This window comes from Phyllopteryx taeniolatus, unplaced genomic scaffold (genome assembly GCF_024500385.1).
Source record: "Phyllopteryx taeniolatus isolate TA_2022b unplaced genomic scaffold, UOR_Ptae_1.2 contig_33, whole genome shotgun sequence".
Lineage (NCBI taxonomy): Eukaryota > Metazoa > Chordata > Actinopteri > Syngnathiformes > Syngnathidae > Phyllopteryx > Phyllopteryx taeniolatus.
This window is the reverse complement of record NW_026903261.1, coordinates 122,805-138,872: the sequence shown is the minus strand read 5'-3', so window position 1 is coordinate 138,872 and position 16,068 is coordinate 122,805. Positions and strand designations below refer to the sequence as shown.

The 16,068-nt window shown below is 41.0% G+C and overlaps 1 protein-coding gene across 1 annotated transcript in view; it reads left to right on the top strand.

Moving 5' to 3' along the window:
* The first annotated feature begins 4,742 nt into the window (after window positions 1–4,742).
* LOC133473643 (pituitary adenylate cyclase-activating polypeptide type I receptor-like) overlaps window positions 4,743–16,068 on the top strand; it is a 74,574-nt gene continuing 63,248 nt past the window's right edge. The window contains exon 1 of the mRNA XM_061765244.1: window positions 4,743–4,994. Within this exon, the coding sequence (XP_061621228.1) occupies window positions 4,914–4,994 (81 nt within the window). The 5' untranslated portion in view covers window positions 4,743–4,913. The remainder of the gene's footprint in view (window positions 4,995–16,068) is intronic.

Below are 16,068 nucleotides of genomic sequence, written 5' to 3'. Positions count from 1 at the left end.
TCGGCTCGAAACCTTTCTTTAGGCAGTGTCTTCCTCTTAAAAATCACCATCGGTGGCAGTTTCTGTCCATTACCATGGCAACCAAGCACAACAGTAAAACCCGACTTCTCGTGCCGCGTTGTGCGCTACCGTCCGAGGTGGTCCCCTTCTTCTCTACAGTGTGGTTCACCGGGATGTCGAAAGTGAGCGGCACTTCATCCATGTTGGTGATGTGGTTCAGCTGGATGTATTTGTCGGCAATCTTTTTACTGCAGTAGGAGCTGAAGATGGCCATCTTTTCCTTGTAATCCGGAAATTGCTGCGCCACGGTAGTCCTTGCCCGGATGGATAGATGGCGCTGTTTCATAAAACAAAAGCACCAAGACGGACCGCCTTGAAAATGAAAATTTTCATTTCCTCTGCAAGCGTTATTGCCCTCAGTCAAATGGTGACAGTAGAGACGCTTCTCCCGGCTGTTCTTTGATCATTAATCCATTGCTCGAGTTGGTCTTCCAACTCGGGCCACCTCGCCTTGTTTCCGCAGAAGCTCAGCTTCGTCTTCTTGACTTGGCGAAGCTCGTTTTCCTGCTTCCTCCACTTGCGAACCATGGATTCGTTGGTCTTGAATTCTCTCCAGGAGAATTAAGTCAAGGTGTGAATACGCAACTGAAATGCAACTTAAAACCCCGGCAAACACCTATTTGCATGCTCAGTTGCTGGTTGTCTTGCACTGACTGACTGACAAGGCTCATTCACACATTTGCTCTCATTTAATTTTCCCCCATTTTGCTGATCCTAGAAGAGATGCAACGGACATGGAACAATCATGACACTACAGTATATAAAGTACACACCATTGTGTTGCTTTTAAATGGAGGACGCCGAGTTGAAGTGGTTCATGTAGATTAGTGCTTCTCAAATGTTTCACACAAACTACCACCTTCAAAAATACTTGGATCTCCAAGTACCACCAGAATGACCAACATTAAAATACAGTAGCGTCATAGTCAGTGTTCATCAACAACGAGGACGAGGTTTCTTTCTTAAAATGTATATTTAATATTATTATAAGCCACTGTAACATTATACACCGTTGGAACATTAACAGTATTCTTAAATATAGTCAAATGTACATAAGTAATAGATTCAATTCAAATATTTTGAACAAAATTTAAATTAAAAATTGTACCCAAGTAAATATTTGGAAACAAATAAATTTTTAAATGCAACTGTATTGAACTTAAAAGTTATATACAACTCAACTGTACTCAACACATATACTGAACTGGATTTTAAAAAAAAGAAAGTTTAAGCCACTGTAACATTGTTCACATTTTAAGATTTAATTCAGGGATTGTCACATACTAATAGAGGGAACCGGCGTAACATTAGTGGTACCCATAGCACATTTTGACAATCACTGAACTGCACTCTCAGGAGTCCCCTCTGGAACATGCATGCTGGCCTATGATTGAGAGAGAACAAAATATGCATAAACACGTGACTGAAGTTTTACTGACATGACATCCTGTGCAGAAGGCTCGACAAAGCCAGACACATACGCAATAAGGCTGCACAATTTATCAAATGTTCATCATCAAGAGATATTGACATCATGCACACTAAACTTATCGCCGAGACAACCTGGACTAAGATACAGAAAATGAGAAAGTTAATTAAGACGTGGTAACAAATTATGTCTTGTAGCTATACGCATTTATGTATCACAAGTCATATTGCAATATTGCGGGTTTTGTTTCTCATTTTATGCAGGCCTAATAATACTAATAATAATACACACTCTGGAATGGAATTACTGATTGTTGTGATTGCTAATGAGCCCATGTTTAAAGGATCTCGCATGTACAAATTATTAAGCTATATTCATTTATATTAATTTAGTAGCAGAATCAGCTCAATGACAGAAAATAACATTATCTGTACGCAGGTTGACGAATATAGGAAACATTTGGTCATTGAACGATGCTAATTTTGAACTCTGTGAAATGTAGGCCCAGGCAGCTAACAAGCAAACTAATGTTAGCCAAATGAGCACTTTCACCAGAAGCATCACAGACTTTCAAACAAAACTAACCATTATATCACTAGGTTTTTCGTGTTTGGCGATATCCAACTGTTGAGGGCCAGGCTCACCGCGGCTTGTGCTGGCAAACGGACTCCTGTGTGACCGTAGCCAAATTCGAATGACCGTCAAATAACTGTTATTGTCTTATGTGTGAGTGGATTTCTTTTTATCATCCCTCAACTTCTCAGCAACACCTTTTTGTTTTGAAAGTGTTTTTTTCTTGTCCATCTTGACTCTGGTCTTGACACCATGAACTGGTCGCCAGCCAATCGCAGGGCACATATCAACAAACAACCATTCGCACTCACATTCACACCGATGGGCAATTTAGAATCTTCAATCAACCTACGTCTACCCCATGTTTTTGGGATGTGGGAGGAAACTGGAGTACCCGGAGAAAACCCACGCACGCACGGGGAGAACATGCAAACTCCACACAGGCGGGGTCGGAAGTGAACCCCGGTCTGCAGAACTGTAAGGCAGATGTGCTAACCAGTTGTTCACCATGCCGCCCAGTAAAATACAGTATGTATTGTGTAAATTAGTTTTTTCGAAGTACGTAGTTGAGAAAGCACGGCCTGCCACCGGAGCTGTTGAGGCAGTTCTACACAGCAGTCATTGAATCAGTACTGTGTTCTTCCATCACAGTCTGGTTTGGTGCTGCTACAAAAAAGGACAAACTCCGACTGCAACGGACAATAAAAACTGCTGAAAGGATTGTCGGTACCCCCATACCCACCCTTGAGGACTTGCACGCTGCCAGAACTAAGACAAGGGCATGCAAAATCCTCTCGGACCCTCCCCACCCCGGTCACCAGCTCTTCCAGCTCCTTCCCTCAGGTAGGCGCTACCGATCAATGCAAACTAGAACTAGTAGACATTCCAACAGCTTCTTCCCTCTTGCAATCAACTTCTTAAACAGCTAACTTATAATTCCATTACAACAAGCTGGCAATTTTTTTGACTTGAGTTCGTTGTCACATTTCTGTGGGGCCAATTATGTATTACTCGTGCACTCACTGTAGTTGTCTCGCCGTGCTGCACTATTTGCATATACAGGCCACTCATGCCAGAGTAGCATCTGCTCCATTTGCACACTGATTGAGGAGTATCTGTAACATTTGCACAACCATTGTCCCAGATTATCACACTACTTGTCACTTTAAACCGCATACACTCCTTGAAGTCTCAGTGCCCTTTGCACAATGGTCATTGCACCGGACTATTGCGATATTAGCCATTCGAACTGCTCTAAGTGCTAGAGGACTCTGCATCTTTTTGCACAATTGTTTTTTGTCAATGTCTTTATGTCTCCAAAGTGTTCTGTAAATTGACTGTCTGTTGTACTAGAGCGGCTCCAACTACCGGAGACAAATTCCTTGTGTGTTTTGGACATACTTGGCAAATAAAGATGATTCTGATTCTGATTCTGATTCTGGTAGTTCACCTTGCTCCTCTTCTTTTATTTCTTTTATGCTAAAAACATTTTGACTTGGAATTAAGAGTTAATAGTAATAATAATTTTAACATAATTATATTGAAGGTACATTTTCACACAATTCTTTTGTCTTCCTGTTGCTCGTTGCCTAAATCTCATCCACAAAATGTCTGTAGAATTTCCTTATCTCTCATTCTTCCATAGGCATGAGTCAGAGAGTCGTATTGGAATTTTTTTATTTCAAATTCAAAAAGACTGACCTTGCACACAAAACATGATGACGAAAAGCAGTATTGTATTAGATTAAATAAAAAAACACTCAGACAAGTTGGTGTCATGTGTGTGTGTGTTCCGGTTGTTGTCTTCCCCCTGTCTCATACACACCTGCTCCTGTGAGCATCTTCCCCACCTGTGCCTCGTTCACCCTAATTACCCCTTATATTTAACCTGGTGTCTCATTCCCTTTCGTCGCCAGTTCGTTGTACCTTGTCGTCGCGTTCCAGCATTCCTTGTTTCCACGTCACAGACTCACAGTAAGACTTGACCCTGTTCCGATTATCGCCTCGCCTCATGTTTTTGGATACTGTTGCCTTTCTTGGATTGCCTGCCTGTGTACCGACCTATGCCCGTCTATTAAACCTCTCTTTTTGGAAACTGTCCATTTGTTTTGGAGTCGTGCATTTTTGGGTCCTATCCTCTGTTCCGTTCATGACAGTTTGGAAAGTGGAGTAGCCCCAACTGCTTTTACAAAATTGAAAGCATTATAAAATGTCGTCTTCTAAAGAGCACATATTTTTTAGGATACGCGGTATGGAAAATGGCTGGATGGATGAAATAGATCTACATGTAACAATGTCGTAAAGTAAGATTACAGCCCAATAATGTAATGGGAGTCCTCGTTTCACTCGATAAAATTACACGTTGAGTTACCGCCGTACTTACCTCTTTTTCCCATTTGATTATATATTTCTGGCCTACAATGTTTATATATATATATATATATGCATACAGATAGGTCTTTATTGTAATAGTGACTTTACTGCGGGATTCATTCACGTTGTATCCGACTTACGTACAAACTCCATCGCGAAACAAAGATGCCCTGTAGGAGCCTCCATTCGACGAGCGCGTTTCTTTTTCTCTCTCGCTCCCCTCCAGCTCTGTTCCTTTCCACAGCGAGCGCATGAAGCCTTTCTGCCTCAGTTGAGTCCGACTCCTCTCCGCGCGTCACGCGGACATTCTCATGCGTAGAACCCGGACTGAAAAGCAACTGAAATAAACTACCTTTACTTGACCTTTTCTCGATATTGATGCGTTTCAATTCTGAAAAGAGAACGGGAAAGGGAGTTGATTTTTCATTTTTTGCTTGTAAATAACTGCAAAGATACAGCTCAGCGAGCGCAGCGCAGCATGTTCATCTCTGGAGGCTTTTGGTGGAAACGGGTGACTACGTTGCTTCCCCTTAGTCTGCTGCAGATGGTGTGGGAGACGGTGAGTCCCCGACTCGAGCTCTATCAAGTTGAAAATATGTTTGTCTTACCAATGTTAATGCGTGATCGTTCTCTGAGTCATAGCAATAGCTTTTCCCTTTTTCTTAAGGATCCTAATGGTTATAGAACTATCAGTATCTGACAGTGTAAGCCAAGTGATAATTGAGTTAAAGGCAAATGTACTTGAGGCTATACTACAAAAAAAATGTACAGAAAAATTGTTCTCCTGAAAAAAGCCATCCCAGGGAGCAGCGGGGACATGGGATCCAGATATTGTGTTAGTACATTGATTCATGGAAATTGAAGTGATAATTGAGGTGATGATCTGAACACTTAAGAATTTAATAGCAGACTGGGTTTTCTTAATAATGTTCTACAACAAGTATATACAGTACTTTGTTGTGAAGTACTGTACTGAAGAAACACCACTCTCACCACTTTCGGCAAGGGAAGAAAATACATTTCTAACCTGCATGAACCCAGAACTATTTATCCTTGAAAGAAAATTATGTGCAGGGTGAAACACTGACCAAGTGGACTACATTGGAACACGTTTTTGGAGTTTGTTTTGAATTAACATCCCTTATTGTCAGAAATATGTAAAGTAACATACAGTATATGCAGGCGCATGCACACAGACCCAAAGTGGTGCTCAAGCAACTGACCTTTTGGACTGGGTGAAAAAAGTACCCTTTTTGCTGCAGCCCACTTTCCCTTCATTCATCAATATTTAAAATAAATAAATTTGTTTTGATATCTTACAGGCATTCCCCCTCTTTCACCCCCATTATTGTGAGTTATAACTTGTACAACTTGATACATCCATCCATTTCCTGAGCCGCTTCTCCTCACAAGGGTCGCGGGAGCGCTGGAACCTATCCCAGCTATCATCGGGCAGGAGGCGGGGTACACCCTGAACTGGTTGCCAGCCAATCGCAGGGCACATACAAACAAACAACCATTCACACTCACATTCACACCTACGGGCAATTTAGAGTTGTCAATCAACCTACCATGCATGTTTTTGGGATGTGGGAGGAAACCGGACTGCCCGGAGAAAACCCACGCAGGCACGTGGAGAACATTCAAACGCCACACAGGCGGGGCCAGGGATTGAACCCCGCTCCTCAGAGGCAGACGCTCTAACCAGTCGCCAACTGTGCCGCCATGGATTAATTCACCTTTGCTAATTCTGCATCTCTCTTCGTGACACTTTTGCAAGAAGAATGCTAAGAAATGTCGCTTATTCGCTACCATGGAGGCGATGATCAGTGACTTACAATGCGTTGACATCGGACACAAAGAGAACTTTCGCCTCCGCGGCTTGGCAACCGGGGGCTGAAATAAAATAGCGTGCACCAAGCAGCTGTTCAATGTGGACGCGCCGGTAATGTCAGATGCAGTTTTTTGTCCCCCCTCCCAATATCCGGAACAATACGTGTTTCGGCCATAACAAATCAACATTCAGTGATTTCCATAGCAAATATGGATGTTCTTAACATTTGGCAGCTCTGCATACACAAACCTGATGACTTATGTTTGAAAAGGAGTAGGATTAAGTATGAATTTAGCTGTTTAGCCCTTTTGTCTCTGTTACATTATTAATATACTGTAGCAACACTATTTAGGAATATTCATATCTATCTATACATAAGATAATATATGCTATATACCACATTCCAATTTACAATACACTTTCTTGTCACAGAGCCATATTTAAATACCGATACGGAGTTAGGCATAATATTCGTATCGAAGGAAGACAAATATGTGTTAATGGTGTTATGATCCTGCGATTGACTGGCGATCAGTTCAGGGTGTACCCCGCCTCTCGCCCGAAGATAGCCTGGATAGGCTCCATCACGCGACCCTTTGTTAGGATAGAGCGGTACAGAACATTGATGGATGGATGGATGGTTATGATCCTTGTGACACAAATGAATCATAAATTAAAGTGAATGTCAGTAAAGAGCTGGCTTTAGTATGTAAGCCATAGTCACTGATGGTGGAGTGATTCATTTGCCTTCTGTGCAGACGGTGTGCTTTGTGCAGAGTGTAGTCTGCCTTTAGCCCGAGGTCAGCTGGGATAGGCTTGAGCTCACCCCACTACCCCAAACTCTGCCGTAGAGGTAATGGTTGTCTGTTGTGTGCCACTGTCCGATTGTGATTACGTTTTGTGGACTGCTGGGTCATCAACCAATAGAATCATTATAAGTTACATTTTGAGATGATTCATAACTTTTCCTGGACAATGTCTGTGCGATTACAAATTATTATTTCACATTGGGCCAGTACAGTGGACGACACAGTGCACATCTGCCTCACAGTTCTGTTCTCCCCGTGCCTGGGTGGGTTTTCTCCAGGCACTCCGGTTTCTTCCCACATCCCAAAAACATGCATGGTAGGTTGATTGAAGACTCTAAATTTCCCATAGGTGTGAATGTAAGTGCAAATAGTTGTTTGTTTCTATGTGCCCTGCGATTGGCTGGCGACCGGTTCTGGGTGTACCCCGCCTCCCGCCCGAAGATAGCTGGGATAGGCACCAGCAGCCCGTGACCCTAGTGAGGATAAGCGGCAAGAAAATTAATGGATGGATTTTACATTGTGTGTTCAATAAATAAGCTATTAACTTGTGATACCAACCTCTACCAAGCCGTTGCTGAGATTGCTGTATGTTAATATACTTCTTTTAGATTATCTATATATTCTTATGAAAAAGCTGATCTTAAATGGAACAAATTAAAGACTCTAACTTGTCCATAGGTATGAATGTGAGTGGGAATGGTTGTTTGTTTATACAGTATGTGCTTTGCGATTGGCTGGCAACCAGTTCAGGGTGTAAGCCACCTCTTGCCCGAAGTCAGCTGAGCTAGGCCCCAGCACACGCGCAGACTTGGTTAATTTTCATTTTGAGCCGAAAACAATTATTATTTTGTTACAGTACACAGTTTATAGTATAGAGCACATTTCACTGAACACATTCACCTGTATATACAGTAGAGCATGAAGCAGGGTAAGCTGCCATTTTCTCTGAATAGTTTTCTCATGTTTTTTGTTACTGTGGGGTAGGTGTCACCAAGATGGTGCCCACGGGCACCTCGTACCCCCAAGGGACCTGGTCTAAAAATAGCTCAGCAGTGAGGTACATCCAATAATTTCTTTGTGTTGCTCTTTTTAATATCATATTTGCATTGGTGTAAGATATATAATGGGAATAGTTACACAAAAAATAGTATCGTTTAAAGGTCAATATTGTACCACATGACTAAATCATAGAGTTCGTAGCGACAAGCTAGCGGGCGCAACAACGATGAGGAGATGATCCCCAAATAATTTGAAAAATAAATGTGTAACTGGTAGCGCTTCACATTTTTCAGTACTCATGAAGTATTGTAGCTATCAGTTTCCAAAAGGTTGCTGACCCCTGGTTTAGGGAGTTAGGTTTGGTGAATATATTTTGGCTTTTTTTTGTTTTGTTTCACATGGTGTTTAGAAAGCAAGTTCTGCGAAAGATAGTTTAATTTTGTTTCTTGCCTTGGCTTCACCCTTGTTTGAATTGTTACATTACTTACTTTACCTGAGTGTGAGTGGTAATAAAACATGTTTAATCACATATCAGTGTTGTCATTTTATGTTGCGTTTGCCTGACCCGGGGCATAATAGTCTGACAGATTACCCTGTCAGAAGAAGCTTGAACTCACACCTCCTCCAGCAGAAATTTGACCATGTCCCAGCAGAGGACGGGGGCATTGAGTCCAAGTGGGTCATATTCCGTGCCTTGGTTGTTGGTTGGTGGTAGTGGTTATTAATTACGATTGGAGTCCGCGAAGGCTGCCCTTTGTCACTAATTTTGTTCATAACCTCTATAGAAAGAATGTCTACCCACAGCTAAGGCATTGAGGAGCTTCGGTGTGGTGATGTCAGTATTGCCGCTGCTTTTTGCAGGTGATGTGGCTTCATCAAGCTGCAATCTTAAACTCTTGCTGAAGCGGACTTCAAAGCTCCAGTCGCTCCACCTCCTGTCGATACGCAGACTCGTCACCGTCTTTGATGACCCCGATGACTGTGTGTCATCTGCATAGCTATGATATTCAACATCAAGGTTCTGAAGAACTCGACCCAAGGGTAGCAAATACAGACTGAACAGGAGGGGTCCAAGAACTGACCCTTGAGGGACTCCATAGGTCATTACCATTCAATGAGATACTTCCAGTTGTTACGAAATAACTCCTTTCCTCCAGTAGGATCTGAGCCATTTAAGGACCGTTCCATTTAGTCCTACCCATGTTTCCAACCTGTTCAGTAATATACTGTATTATGATCTACCGTATCAAAAACCGCACTGAGATCCAACAAGACCACAATTGACACCTTTCCCGAGTCAATATTCAACTTAATATCATTTAGCACTTTGATAAAAGCTGATTCTGTACTGTGATGAATTCCGAAACCTGATTTGTCAAAAAGTACATTGAAGTTCAAATAGCTGAGTTGATTAAAAATAACTTTGACAATCTTGGCTATGAAAGGAAGATTTGAGATGGGTCTATAGCTTGCTACCATGGAAGCATCCAGTGTTCTGTTTTTCCGAAGATGCTTAATGGCAGCTACTACAGCTTTAGGAAACAGGCCTGACAAAAGTGAGCAATTGATTATTTGCTGCAAATCAACTTGCACCGACTCTGCAATGGTTTTGAAAAAATGAGATGGAATTGAGTCGAAACAGCTCATTGATGTTTTCAGGTGCTGAACCGTTTGCTCGACAGTTTTTTGGGCAACTATCAAATTCTGACATGGTAATAAGAGTTTTTCCTGGGTGGCTTAAGATGTTGCATCATGTTATCATATTGCTGATTTGTGCTGATATTTAACCTGATGGATTGTATTTTTTTCACAAAAATAGCCAAATTCATTGCATTTATCTGCTGTTAGGCGTTCTGGAGTTATCTGATTCGGGGGGTTTGTGAGCTTGTCAACCACAGCAAATAGAGGTTCATTGTTGAGGTTCTTACTGATGATTTCAGAAAGGTGTTGCTGTCTGGCCCTGACCAACTCTTGGTTAAAATTACACAGACTTTGTCGATAGAGGTCGTAGTCAATTTTGAGTTGTTTTTCTCCACTTACAATCTGCTTTCCTACACTTTGATTTCGAGGACTTTACCATCATTGTGCTCCTCCACGGTGTTCTAGGTCACCTCAAGATTTTCTTAATTTTAATAGGTGCGACAGCATTCATGACATTTGAGATTTTCCTGGTGAAGTTATTCAAAAGTTCATCAACTGTCTCAGCATTCACAGTTTGTGACATAGCTAAGGTCTCCATAAACTTAGTGGTGGTACTCTCATTAATGTACATTTTCTTAATAGACAGAGGTTGTCTAAACATATGGGAGAATCTGTAATTCAAAGAACACACAAAAATGGTCATCAATAGCCATATCCTAAATGTCAACTGATAGAATTTCAACATCCTTAGAGATGACCAGGTCTAAGATGTGACCTTCAGTGTGGGTTGGACTGTTTATATGTTGAGAGAGGTCAAATATCTCTAATATAGCAGTTCTTTTGAAAGGTTTTCCATGTTATTGTCAACATAAATGTGAAAGACTCCCATTTTGACAAATATAGTTGTAGTCAGTACAAATAACTGACAGCATTTTTGAAAAATCCTCCATAAATTTTCCATTGTATCTTGGAGGATGATAAATTATTAAAACAATAACCTTTGGATCACCTTTTACTATAAAACAGAGATATTCAAAATAGCTAAAATCACCCAGTACAATTTCGTTACACTGAAAAAATGACTTAAAATAGCAGTAATACCACTGCCTTTTTTTCCTATTTGGCACATGTTCATGCTATTAAAATTTGCTGGTGTTGCCTTATTTAAATTGGTATTACAGCTACTTTCTGAGAACCATGTTCCAGAACCATTAGTAACAAAAAGTCTAGATCATAGGTTGTAATGATGTCATTAATCAACATTGATTGATTACCCAGTGACCTGATATCGACTAGAGATAGTCTCGCAGAGATAACTGGAGACAATGGTTTGATAGGTTCACATTTCATCCTCACCAAGCTTGTAGTACTACTCTCTTTGTGCAATATTTCTTTGACAAACTTTCTGTCCATTGTAATTACAGGGATGAAAAATGCCTGATCTAGCATAGGGGTCTGACTTATTCTGGAGAAAAATGTTGTTTGTATCTGATTTGCAGTCATGACCCTCCACATACCAGTCAGATTTGGAGATCAGAATCAGAATCATCTTTATTTGCCAAGTATGTACAACAAAAACACACAAGGAATTTGTCTCCGGTAGTTGGAGCCGCTCTTGTACGACAACAGACAGTCAATTGACAGAGAACACTTTTGAGACATAAAGACATTGACAAAAAAAAATAAAAAATACAGTCACTGAGCAATAAAGGGTTGCTAGTTGTCAGGTAATGCCGGTATATATATATATATATATTTTTTTTTTTGACAATTGTGCAAAAGATGCAGAGTCTTCTAGCACGTATGCAGTGGGACAATGTTGATTGTGGAAATGTTGCAGATACTTCTCAATCAGTGTGCAAATGGAGCAGATGCTACTCTGGCATGATTGGCCAGTATTGGTCAACAACAGATATGTAAATAGTGCAGCGAGGCGAGACAACTACAGTGAGTGCACGAGTAATATATAATTGGCCCCACAGAAATGTGACAACGAACTCAAGTCAAAAAATTGCCAGCATGTTGTAATGGAATTGTAGGATAAGATTCTTCATGGGTGGAGAAGGGGCCGTTTGCATCTTAGTGGACGTTGGTTTCAGGCGAGGGGGGATGAGAGAAAGATATTGGCATGGTGTGCGTTGGATTTCAACATTGACAAAGGCTTTCATCCTGTCTGTCACATTTAATAGAGCAGTTAGGCTATATGATAATGAGTATTGCATTGGGCTTTGCTTCAATGGGGCGGGAAGGGGTGTGGGATATTCCAAATGCTGCCTCATCTCATTCCTCATTTGTTCCTCCGATTGTTTGGGTGATGCTGGTGACTCTGTGCCTCCTGTCATCTTATTTCTTGTTCCTCTGATTGTTTAGGTACAACTGGAGACTCCTCCGCCTTTTGTCCTTCAGCCGCGTCAACAAGGCCAATGTTTTCCTTTGGTGTCATTGAATGATGTAAACAGTAAAAAAATTTGGCAGCCAATAACTTAACCCCTTGTTTATAGAGACAGAAACCGTCTGCCTTGTAAAGTTGTCTGCACTCCCAAAAAATTCAGAAATTTTCAATGAATCTCACGAATAGCGCAATACACACTTTTTGAGCCACTTGTGTAATTGACTGAGCCTGCTGAAACATTAATCTCCATATCCTACGATTAGGTCCACTTATGCAAACCTGAGCATCCAAACATTGCACTTTTGTTAGGAGGTCAATGAAATCTGCTCTTGTGAAAGTGCTATATTATATCAAGTTGAATACTGACTCGGGAATGACTCAAGTAGACACTATTATAATGGTTTTCTGAGTGGACTCCACCAAAATACAATTAAACAGCTGCAGCTCATTCAGAATGCTGCAGCTCTGGTTCTGACCAGAACAAAGACGTCAGAGCATGTTACTACAATTCTAAAGTATTTACACTGGCTCTCAGTTTGCTTTAGAATAGATTTTAAAGATCTGCTATTGGTCTATAAATCACAAAATGGTTTAGGTCCTGAATACATGAAAAAAATGCTCATGGAATATAAACCTAGTAGGGCTCTGAGATCCACAGACTCAGGTCAAATAGTGGAGTCCAAAACAAACATGGTGAAGCAGCATTTAGCTATTATGCTGCACACAAATGGAATAAGTTGCCAACAGAAGTGTGAATGTTTTTAAGTCCAGGTTAAAAACTCTTCTTTTTTCTCATGCTTTTTCGAGCTTTTCCACTTTTAATTGAGATTTCTTACACTGTACACTGCTTTAATTGTAGTTTTACTTTTCTCTTTGTCTTAAATGTTTATAAGCTGTTTTTTTATTTGTTTTTTATATCCTTTTAATAATGTAAAGCACATTGAGTTACCTTGTGTATGAAATGCGCTGTATAAATACATTTGCTTTCCTTTGCTGTTGCTTTATTTTTGCATTTCAACTGTGTTGAAAATTACACCTTATGTGTCGGGGGAGCGCTGCTCTGTACGTACACTCGTGGGAATACATACTCACAGGCATACGACAGGAAATCTGCATCAGTATTTTTTTTCCTGACTGATACTTCAGTGTTGTGTTGAAGTTGGCCAGCTCGGACACCCAGCGATGTCTGGTGGCATTCACTGTATACAGTTACAGAGGGAGTGTAAAACACATAGTCTCTAAACCCGTCTGTAACGGCCCATTTGAGTGCTAAAAACTCAAGCTTCCCCGAACATAATCAATAGTTTTTTTTCGCCTGGTGTCTGTGTTCGTGAGCCGTACCTGTTAACTCTGAGATTGCCTTCCAGTTTCTGATACAAGACTTCTCTCAGTCCCTGTTTTGAAGCATCTACATGAAGAACGAAGGGATCTTTAAATCTCGGGTAAGCCATAACAGGTGGGTTAGTCAGTACATCAACTAAATAGTTCAGAGCTTTCTGGTGAGTCTTGTTCCACACTATTTTCTGATGTGGGGGAGCTGTCCCATCCCTCCTGACTTAAAAGTAGGCCTCAACTCTGGATCTGTATTTACATCTGCTGATAATAAGCCATACAAGTTTTTTAAACGTCCTGCACATAGCTTATATCGTACCCCAAGAAACCCAGAACTTTGTGCAACTCTAATATTTGTGGTTGGCTTTATCATTAGCACTTGCCAACATAGCAGACTTCATTTTTCAAAAAGTCACATTTGTCTGGTCTTAGTTTAATTCTCCAAAGTTGCTTTTGTTTTAGAACAGACCTTACATCATCTACGTGCTGTGTGAATGTAATACTATAGACTAAAAAATAGTCTAAGTATGGAATACATATTTGTTCCCTGAGACCTTCCAGACTTTTTTCCATACTGGGCTGGAAAGCAGAGGGTGCGTTTGTGAGATCAAATGGAATCCTGTTCCATTCATACAGTGAATTTTCTTGAGTCCTCACTGACACTTCTTTGATGATATCCTTTAACTTGGTCCAGCACGCTGAACCAAGCATTTCCTCAAAGACCACGGAGTATCTCCTGTATGCGGGGTATGGGGTGCCTGTCTGGAATCGTCTTTTTTGTTCATCCCTCTGTAGTCAAAACAAAGTCTTAGGCTCGCATCTCTCTTCCTCACGCAATCCACTGTAGCGGTATATGGAGAAATGGATTTGTGGATGAAGCTTTTATTTAATTTGGGCTTTAACCTCCTCAAAGAATTGGCGAGGTAGAGCATTGTATACCTTTGCTACTGGGATGTCATCAGTTCGCTTAATGTCCATTTTTTAATTTTTTATGTACCCTATATCGACTTTGTTTCTTCCAAACGCTTCTGATTACTCTCTGAGCATTTGTTTGGCACTGCTTGTTGTTCACTGGTCCAGTGGTCCACATTGACAGGTGGATCAAGTGGTTTGTTATGGGGACCATCTTGAGACAGTTCTGTAGTGGAGCATGGTGGAGAGTAGGAAGTTTCACCAACGAGAGTTTATCTGGTACTCCTCCTCAGACTGCACCGGGCAACAATTTGTCACTGCATGTTTCCTATCATAGTTTTACTTGGCATTGTGATGTCATGCTGTTTCATATTTTTCACATACAGTGGGGCAAAAAAGTATTTAGTCAGCCACCAATTGTGCAAGTTCTCCCACTTAAAAAAATGAGAGAGGCCTGTAATTTTCATCGTAGGTATACCTCACCTATGAGAGATAAAATGAAGGGGAAAAAAATCCAGAAAATCACATTGTCTGATTTTTCAAGAATTTATAAGTAAATTATGGTGGGAAATAATTATTTGGTCAATTACAAAAGTTCATCTCAATACTTTGTTATACACCCTTGGTTGGCAATGACAGAGGTCTTGTGATCATTTTGACCCCACGGGGTGAGATCTTACGTGGACCCCCAGATCGAGGGAGATTATCAGTGGTCTTCCATTTTCTAATAATTACTTGCTTCACACCAAGCTGCTTACCTATTGGGGATTCAGTCGCCAATTTTTTTTCTGGTGTCCTTTAACAGCTCTTTGGTCTTGGCCATAGTGGAGTTTGGAGTGTGACTGTTTGAGGTTGTGGACAGGTCTTTTATACTGATGAGTTCAAACAGGTTCCATTAATACAGGTAACGAGTGGAGGACAGAGGAGCCTCTTAAAGGAGTTACATCTTGCATGTTTGTAGGTGACCAAATACCGAAATTTCTCATGTATAATGCACACCCATGTATAATACGCACCCCCAAAGTTGACCTCAAAATTCTAGAAAACCCTTCTACCTATGTATGCTGCATTTTTATAATGCACGATTTTGCTTCTACCCATATGATCAAAATATGAAGTATTTTCTGTATTTGGTTCGTGTTAAATAAATTGTACAAAGTTATCATTTATTTGCTGGCTTGCATTGGTATTGTGGACGATTTTGATGGTTGCTTGCTGACCGTGGGGGAGAGGAAGATATCTCGCCGTCAAGAAAATGACTCAGCAGGAATCAACAGAGAAAGGGCGCCTTGACCAAGGACACAGAGCCAGGTGTTATCCTCATATCTTCACCTTGAAATCTTTAATTAACCTACCATGCATGTTTTGGGGATGTGGGAGGAAACCGGAGTACCCAGAGAAAACCCACGCAGGCACGGTGAGAACATGCAAACTCCACACAGGCGGGGCCGGGATTTGAACCCTGGTCCTCAGAACTGTGAGGCAGATGTGCTAACCAGTCTCCAACGTGCCGCCTCAACAGTCGTATTAAAAAATATATATATATTTTACATATTCTTCCAGGGTATGTGAATTTATGAGCACAACTATACAAATAGGCAGTCATACGTACCCCTGACATATTGGAATGAAAGTGTAGGCTACACCTTTTTATAACCACTAGGTGGTGGTGGCATATTAGAATGAAAGTGTAACCCTTTCTCAGAACCTCTAG